This window comes from Leptinotarsa decemlineata, unplaced genomic scaffold (genome assembly GCF_025532065.1).
Source record: "Leptinotarsa decemlineata unplaced genomic scaffold, Ldec_3_MD MMD2_P_RNA_scaffold_2, whole genome shotgun sequence".
Lineage (NCBI taxonomy): Eukaryota > Metazoa > Arthropoda > Insecta > Coleoptera > Chrysomelidae > Leptinotarsa > Leptinotarsa decemlineata.
In genome coordinates, this window is record NW_027412529.1 from 1,939,004 (window position 1) to 1,948,724 (window position 9,721).

At 35.5% G+C, this 9,721-nt stretch overlaps 1 protein-coding gene across 1 annotated transcript in view; it reads right to left on the minus strand.

Annotated features, from left to right (window-relative positions):
* chico (insulin receptor substrate 1 chico) overlaps positions 1 to 3,902 on the minus strand; it is a 113,405-nt gene extending 109,503 nt beyond the window's left edge. Inside the window, 1 exon segment of the mRNA XM_023161582.2 lies at positions 3,108 to 3,902. Within this exon segment, the coding sequence (XP_023017350.2) occupies positions 3,108 to 3,492 (385 nt within the window). The 5' untranslated portion in view covers positions 3,493 to 3,902.
* Between the last annotated feature and the right edge of the window lie 5,819 nt (positions 3,903 to 9,721).

Genomic DNA, 9,721 nt, shown 5'->3' on the forward strand with positions numbered 1-9,721 from the left:
AGCAATTGATAATGACGTTCAAATTTCAATATTTACTTGGATAAATAATTGATAGATCAGTTCAAATTAATAACATTAAACTAACCGAAAACCATATTTTATGTAATGTTGTTGAGAAATTAACGAAAAAGAAACCAAATACAAAATCCATTGATATCGGCTATGACAAAAGAGACATTAGTCTGAAATTCTAAGTATTATGATTTTTTCAGGCATTTGTGGATATTGACGAATCCATTGTTCCAAATATTTTTTGCAAGATTTAAAGGGTGATTTTGTTGATAGCTTTACATATTTTTACATAAAAATAAAAATTCAAGAATAAAAAAAATCTAAAGATGGCCCTGGAATGTGGTTGTGATATGTGGAAAAGTTAGATTTGGTTTTGGTCACATTTGTAAAATAAAACTGAAAAATTACTTATATGAATTTCACTAATAAGGTCCTTCAGTTGAAGCAAATTTTGAGCATTTTTTCAAATATTTTGATAATGCATTCAACGTTATCAAAATACACGACTTTGAAACTATGTGTTTGTCGAAAGGTAGTGTGACGTCACGAGATATGTGTGATTCTCGCTATAGTGTCTAAAATGTTATAAAGTGAAGCATTTAATGTTTTTATATAAATAATATTGATTCAGAAGTATTGGATTCTTATGTTTTTTCATTTTTCAGTCAAAGTTGTGCCAAAGCGAGAAAAATAACGTAGGACACTGCAAAAAAATTACCGTATGCTACTCATTTTTTTGTTTACTTTACAATCATTCATAAAAATGAAAAAGAAATGTGGATATTACTCGCAAAAATGATGTTTTTCGTAAATCAAATGTGTGACGTCATGAGATATGTGCGATTGTCGATAAAATGTCCAAACTGTTATAGAAGTGAAGCATTTATTGTTTTTATATAAATAATATTGATTCAGAAGTATTAGATTCTTATGTTTTATCATTTTTCAGTCAAAGTTGTGCCAAAGCGAGAAAAATAACGTAGGACACTACAAAAAAAATTACCCTATGCTTCTCATTTTTTGTTTATTTTACAATCATTCATAAAAATGAAAAAGAAATGTGGATATTACTCGTAAAAATTATGTTTTTCGTAAATCAAATGTGTGACGTCATGAGATATGTTCGATTGTATGTAAAGTGTCCAAACTGTTATAGAAGTGGAGCATTTATTGTTTTTATATAAATAATATTGATTTAAGTACTGAATTCTTGATGTTTTATCGTTTTTTCGTCAAAGTTGTGCCATAGCGAGGTAAATAACTACAATGGGATAGAAATGTGGACATTCTCGTTATCTATTAACAATTTGGATAGGGAAATTAAAAAAATTATACAGATAGGACATAATAACGGTTTCAACGCAGACACAATCCAGAAGTTAGTCAGAAAACAAAGCCTCAAATTTACGTAGAGATTAATATACTCCCAGATCAAACAATCAGAAATCAAGAAATTTGTATTTTTGGTAAAAGAACAGAGACAATGGCGGGATTTTTTTAGAAAAAAACAATGTAGAACTAGCATTCAGACCACATGCCAGGTTATCTAATTTCCTTTTCAATGCCAAAGATAAGGTGGACAAATTGGAGAAATCTGGAGTTTATAAGCTTATCTGTCGGAGTGTAATAGTGTTTATGTAAGACAATGTGGTCGAAATTTTTCAAAACGGTATGCTGAACATGAAAGGTCCTTCAGACTAGGTAAAAATGATTGGACGTTTTCAAATCATTCCTTAAAATGCAACCATAAACTCGCGTATCTAAACGATACCGAGATTTTTCACTATGCAGGCAAGGGATGGTTATTTGGAATCCTTGGAAATTTATAAACATAAGCATTGCGGATGTAACCTACTTGAATTACCACAACAATAAGTAGAGAAAAGTATCTTCTGTATAGAAGTATTTGTTTCGAAAGAATTTTTTTTCTTTCGTGTAATTCAATATTTATATGAAAGTAGCTGTTTCAGGAAGACTTTCTTTCAGTTTGTGTCTGAAAGTTACTTCTTTGCATGATCTACACATCCATGTATAGAGTTACTTAATTTAGAATTACTTCCTTCCTTTCCTTGGAAGATTCCCTCATCCTTGTTTTTTGTATCAAGATGGAGTAGTAGAAAGCCAAAAACTTTCTTTCCCAAAAAATTAATCACTCCTAAAAATATAACCCCTTCAAGTCAAACAATAAGTTATTATGTAGGTAAATATTTCTTAAACTTCCTAGTTTCTCATCATGAACCTTTTAGTTTTAAGTAATATTAGTATTAATATATCAGTTTTAGGTCATTTTTGAGAACTTATTTTATATATACCAATTTTATGACAGTCTTATGCTTATGTTATCAGCAACCCTATTTATATATTTTCTTCTCATGTTTATAAACACTGTGTACCCTCTTGCTGTTTATATTCATGTATTGTGACTTGCTACAAATGTTTTCAACATAACGTAGTCAAATAACGTACCTATTTATCTACTGAATGACCAAATTGATCTAGTTTACTCGTCGGTTTCATACTAGCGTACCCACATTGTCACAGGTAAACAAAATTCAGGTAATAAAGTCATTAGGGACCATCTGTTATTACCGACAAGTGGTTGTATTGGTATAGGTACAAGGGCGTACACTGTTGATTATTTTCAGTTCATTTTATTCGTTTGGAAATGTCCTCAGTAACGTTAGTTACAAATTTTAATATAAGTGATATAAAAGTATAGGAAGTAATGGCTACATCCATCAATTCAAAACATTCTCAAGGTTTATTTTGCGAATGAAAAAAATTCAAACACAACTATAAGGATATGAATGTTATCATCAACTGTGATTGGTTCAAAGGTGTGCGTTATGTGCCATTTTGACTACCTACTTTGACAACACACTTGATGCTATTTCCAATAGTCACAGAAGAAAACGTCTCATGAAATCGAACCAACTCGAGTGAGAGACCCCTTATAATCATAACCAAAACAATCTGTCATTCCTCAGACACGTTCATCGCCTCCCCTCTACCGAAAACTCCCCTTACGAACTAGGCCCGCATGTTATGCGTGACTTCTCACATGCGTCACTCCACAATTCCTTTTTTTTACTCACCGAACGTGGGTTTGGGATCTTCCCCGTCAACCGCTTCCTCACCGTGCTGAAGCGACAGCAGGGCCTTCAGCCAGCCATCCAACTCTTCCTCGGAATCGAGCACGACGCAAAAACAATCGTCCTTGGTGTAGAGAGCGATGACATGTTTGTGTTTGGTGTCGATCCTCTTGTTGATGTTGAAGCACGTCTTCAGCGGAATGCTCCTTTTGGGCGCCTGCCCCGCGTTGAATTTCTTCTCGGTGTCGTAGTATTCGAGCCTGGCGGAACACTCGGGGGTCTCGGCCCTCAAAACGAACCACTTCTTTCGTGAGGTTTTTAGTTTTTTGAGGAAGCCAGAGCGGAGTACCTCACCCCCGCGATTGTTGCCAACACTTTTAACGGACATTGTCACGTGTACGTACTCGCGATAATTGCACTATGCAACATGCTCCAAGGGCACACCGTCAACTTTCTTCGTGCGCATTACCCGAACGCGTATTTTATAGGTCAACGAAAGGTGTGCGTGTATGGCACCCCCAAACAAACCAGCGTTTATGTCTGTTGTGGCGCACTTTGCGTAAACACTTACTGGATGCACTGCACTGTCACCGAACACGGCTTACTTAGCGAATTGTCAACAATTAACGACGGATTTCAACTGTGTGAAGATCACTCTACCACTCATGTGGCCGTGTTTCCGTATTGTAGACGTCTGCTCTGCTGCCGTTGCACTAAATGTTTGGCTGCCAAAATACTCACGACGCTGCGTCTCTGTCCGATACGTTCGCGCGACGGATTCTCTCTCTTTTCGAGTGGCGTTTCTGACGAAGCGGCCGAGCGTAACTTATAAACAATCCGTGCGCATGTGCAAATCGTAGTATTCAATAACGAGGCGTAGTTGGCGGAGTTGCGTGCAGGACGGAATGTAGGCGCGGATTTTCAACATAGAGGGAGAGATAGGTAATTATTCCATCTATAATTTCCGTTATGGTAAAAAAGTTAAATAACGCAGCTGAAAGAGCTAGTGGAGTATGGAGGAGGTCATCCTGAGCTCTATAAAGAAATCAATATTTCCTAACCACGCACAGAAAACATTATTGAACCTTTTCTTTCTGATTGATTCCGCAGTTACTTGATGAAGATCCATAGTAATTTCACGAACTACACTTTACGACTTGATCTTCACAAACTTTATTTTCGAAAACTATATCACGACATGTTTCGCTATCACAGTAGCTCTTTCCTAAGGAAAATATCCTGTGATAGCGAAACATGAGAGAGAGAGGGAGAATATACTTAATTATTATATGAGTAATCTTGTGGACAAAGTTTCACCTAATCTATTATACAGTTTTTATGTAAAAACAAAGTGCATTTACATTGATCAATTTTCACTCAATACATAAAATCAGTTTGTGTATATAAAAACATATAAGTCATACAGAGGGTACTGTGGCAAATAATAAATTAAAAAATAACATTTGGTATATATAAAAACATATAAGTCGGTCAGGATGCTGGTAAATAATAAATAAATAAGATATTTTTTTTAATTATCATTATAAAATCCTTGTCTAATGTTATAGTATGGTCTATCACTTATAAAACCTTTCACAACCTTCTTGTAAAGACTTTATTTCTGTTACATTCTTTGGCAAGTGGTTGAACATTTTACAACCATTATAGAGAATGGAATCCTTTATGACTGATGTCGTTAGTATTGGCAACTTAATGTTGTTGGATTGCCTTGTCACATAATTAATCAATCAATCAATTAACCAAACATTTATTGAATCAGTTTTCATTTACAATCACATTAGGCAAACATCATCATAAAATACTGGCTGATACAACAGGTCAAACTATTATAGAAAAACAAATACAAAGCATAACTTAAATAAAAATAAAATTACTAAGCTACAATCAAATTATGATTATGACTCAAGGAGAAACTCATCCACATAGTAGTATGCTTTCTGCAATAGAAAAACCTTAAGCTTCCTTTTAAAGACATTGGTGTTTGAGGACTTAATGTCATTACTAAGCTTATTATATAGTTTAATCCCACAGCACATGGGGTGATTCTTCGATACTGTCAATCTACTATAAGGCTGATAAAGTTGAAGGTTATTTCTGGTGAAATGTTCATGGATTTGCTCATTTCTAGGAATAATTGAAATATTGTTTCTTATATATATCAGAGTTTGGTAGATATACAAACTAGGCATTGTTAATACACTATAACGAATGAATAATGGCCTGCAGTTTGAACTTGAAGATGTCCCAGCCAGAATTCTGATTACCTTTTTCTGAATAACAAACACTTCATCAGCTTTAGCTGATAAGCCCCACTGTTCAAGACCATAGTAAATCACTGACTGAATTAAACTGTGGTATAAAAGCATGAGAACAACAAAAGAGACTGTTTGTTTCAACCTACGAAGTAAATATATATGTTTACTGAACTTCAGTTTGACACTATCAACATGGAAACTCCAGGTAAGTTTATTATCAATATCAACACCCAAGAATTTAGTACAATTAACTTGATGTAAAGTTTCATTATTTAATCTTACCAAATAGCTTTTATCAATGGTTATATTGATGGGTTGGTGAGGATTGAAATTTCTCAAAATATTTCTTAATTAAACATACTGTTTCCATTATAAAGAAAGAAATCACTGTTAGAATTCTATGAGTCATAAAGAATCTACAAGAGTCTGTACTTTTTGATTTGCACGTATATCTTAGGGCTCGTTTTTGCAAAATTAAAATATTTTGTAATAGATAATCATTACATACGCCCCACAATGGAATTCCATATCTCAGGTGAGATACAACCAGAGAACAGTCTTAGCTGCTGTTAAACCAATTTCATTCGCGACTACTCTGACTGCATGACAACCAGATGACACTTTATTACCCAAGGCATAAATATGGCCTTCAAATTTTAATTTTCTATCGATATGTACTCAATGATGTCATTCCCAATGGGTATATTGTCAAATTCACATCTGAAAGTTACTATGTTAGTTTTCGGAATATTTAGAGACAGGAGATTTGAATCACACCAACTCTTTACTTTCATCATATCGGTGGATATGATTTCAGTTAAATCATTTGCATTGTCCGATTGCCAAAAAGTGCAAATAGTGTGAATTTTCCTGAGATATTTATACTTTTCAAATCTTTGAGGTAGATGAGAGACAATGTTGGCCCTAGTATTGAACCTTGAGGCACATCATTACGTATTTTCCCAATTTCTGAGCGATGGGTTGTTTCGTGATCCACACAGTCGAAAGCCTTCGAAAACTCGCAAAATACTGCTGCAGCTACCTCGCCACTATTGATTCCAATATAAACCTTTTCTATGAGTGAGAAAATTACATTATTAGTGCCTTTGCTACTTTGAAAGCCAAACTGTTCTTTATTAATGATTTTATGTTTCGATAGAAATACAGTTATCCTTATCTTGACCAGTTTTTCTAGAAGTTTTCTATGGGATTTAGGCCGATAATGCGAGGAGTCGTCCTGATTTCCACCTCTATAAAGTGGTATTACCAATGATACCTTCAGGAAATCAGATAAACTTTCCTGCTTGAAATGATACATTAATAATGTTGGTTAAGAGTTGTAATGTGTTATCTGGGAGATTTTTCAAAATGTTTGCATTAATGTCGTCGTAACCAGAAGACATGTTTTTTTCAATGGAAACAATCACCTGTTTCAGCTCATAAATATCAGTGTCATAAAGAATGCAAGTTTCAGAAATAAAGGGTGGTTTTACTTGTTCCATAGGGTCGTACTGAGTAGTCAATTTTTCTGCAACAGAGCAGTAATATTCGTTAAGAACGTTTGGTGAAAGAGAAACTTCATGTACTTTATTAGATTTACCTCTTAGGTCATTAATTACTTGCCAACTTTTTTTCGATTTGCTTTCAGCTTGCTCGAATATATTTTTATAGTAACTTTTATTGCTTGTCAGACAACCTAACCTGTCTATAGATGCTGCGATATTTACTAAAATATCTTTGAAATGAGATATTATCATTAAACTTCTGAATATAGTGTGGTGTGGTTTATGAAATTATTGAACGATTTCATAACAGTTGGGCTGAAAAGTTCGTATGTTAACCTAGAATTTTTTTTATGTAATTTGATTTTGCCTTCGAGAGCGACACAACGATCATGGTGGGTATATACCCCTGCTGCTGTCTTCGACTCTAGGGATATATGGTAAATACGGCAACCATCTGAGCCTTCTTTCCGTTTTGAACCGTGAAACCCTTCAGTTTCTCTAGATGCTCTGGTCCACATATTCTTCGAGTTCTTTTCCGTTAGAGTGGAGATGACTCCTCTCTTTTGACTAAGATGATGGTTTGATAGTGCGTGCAGGTGTCTATCTGTGTACGTGGGTTTTCGGTACAGTTGGTTTAGTACCACATTGTTCGATGAGTACATCTAGGAATGCTATGCGCTGGTCCTGTGGAGTCGATGGTTTCTGCTGTTTATTGGTTATCTAGTCTTCCACGATCTGGAAACAAAATTAAATCAATAGGCAGGGCAAACTGCGTAAAATAAACCAGCACTTAGGAGTTCAATTAGTCGGTAACTTGTATTACGTATTCAAAAAAACACGTAAATGTGAGATTTCTACTTGAAAGTTTACAAAACCGGGACATGTGTTTCGCTATACGATATCATATTCGGGCGTCACAGTAATGTATTGTACGGTTTTGTAAACTTTCAACTGGAAATCTCACACTAAGGTGTGTTTTTTGAATACTAGTAAATACTCTTGTTTTCATCTGAGGCGTTTCATTAAATGCTTCCTATCTTTAAGTTTAAATGAAACAAAGTGTGTGTGAGATATCCTCGGAACTTTTTATTCGTTTGAAAAACATATTGATGCCATCGTTCAGATTTTCCATAACTTTGGCGCATAAATCAGGCTGAATTTGACCGATGACACGGGTTATGTTGGCTTTGAGAAACGCTGTGGTTTGTGGCTCATTCGCATACACCTGCGACTCAAGAAAACCCCACAAGAAAAAGTCTAGCGGGTTCATCAACCTATAGCGCTCGCCGTTTACAGTGATGACCTGGCCAACGCCGTTCTCAAAGAAATATGAACTGATGACGCCGCCAGCCAAAAATTAATACCAAACAGTGACTTTTTCGAGATGCATGGGACGCTCTTGGATCTCATATGGATTGGTGTCGTCCCAAATTCGACAATTTTGTTTGTTCACTCACCCATTCATCCAGAAATAGGACTCATCGTTGAAGATGATTTTTCGATGAAGTTTAGGGTCAGTTGCCAATTGCTTCAAAGGACATTCAGCGAACACACGTCATTGTCTTTCGTTGTTTTTCAGTTGCTAGGTCAGGCCCAAGCCACGAAGCAAACTTCGCCAAGTTATGGCTTGCGAAAGGCCGAGTTCTTGTGAGCGATGCGAAATCGACTGTTTTCGGCAAATCTTCGACATTATGGTAGGTTTGTTCTGGTTCTAACTACTGGAACTGTTTGGAAACTGCGCAAGACATGATGCATACAAACAAAAAATCTCAAACAGTCCGAAATAGTCTTGGAAACTTGGTTGAACCAGAACGTATTTTGAGGAGACCAGAAAATACTATTGATCATGTCCATCTTGTTATGTAGCGTATCCTTGTAGTCCGTTCAAATGTTATCTAACCTCAATCATCAATAACTTGATTCAAATAAATAAAAAATATCCTAGAAAATAGCCTAAACAAATTTCCACATGGTTGCGCATGAGCAACGGGAACAGTTCTCAACAGTTCAGCCTTCGGGACGATTCGGGACGGTTCAAGACTGTTTAGGATCCTTTCGCAGTCGAAACCAGAACAGGGATTCATCAATCCGAACTTATCCTCAATAAACCAGAACGCTCTATATCAACTGTGCATGATACTGACGTCCTAGAAACTGAATTTCGTAGAACCATAACAAACTTGATGTTGGTCGATCGTTAACTGAACCAATGGACTCAAATTCATCCACCACATTGGGGATTGTCCTCTCGGTAGGTAGATTATGGCGACCGTAAAATGGGCGATGCGTACGGTAAATTGTCCGAACAAAACGCTCATTTTGATAAAAGAATTTTATTATTTGCACGTGTTGCTGAATATTGTATCCATCCATGGTGATTCGACAAAACAGACTGGATGGGGAAGCAAACTGTCAATTTGTTGTACATAGAGGGCGCTAAGTGTTTGTCATCAAAAGATACATTGGTTATATGGGAACATTTCTGATTTTTCGTTTTTATTAAGAGAAATGGGTCGTTGTGCTTCTTTCGGGTGCAAAGAAATGGGAGTGTATAAGTTTCCTGAAGATACTGTTATGAGAAGAAAATGGGAAAAATCTTTGAGGATAGTAACGTTCAAATGTACTGATCATTCTAGGTTATGTGGTGAACATTTCAAATATTCTGATTTTGAGACTACTTCAACGACAACTGGTAAGTAGCATTCATTTTACTTACTTATATGTGATATCAATTTTATAAAATTTTATAGGATTTTCACTCCAAAGAACTTTTTTTTAAAAAAATCAGCTGTACCTTCTATATTTTGCTGTACTTCGAATTCTATCAGTCTACGGA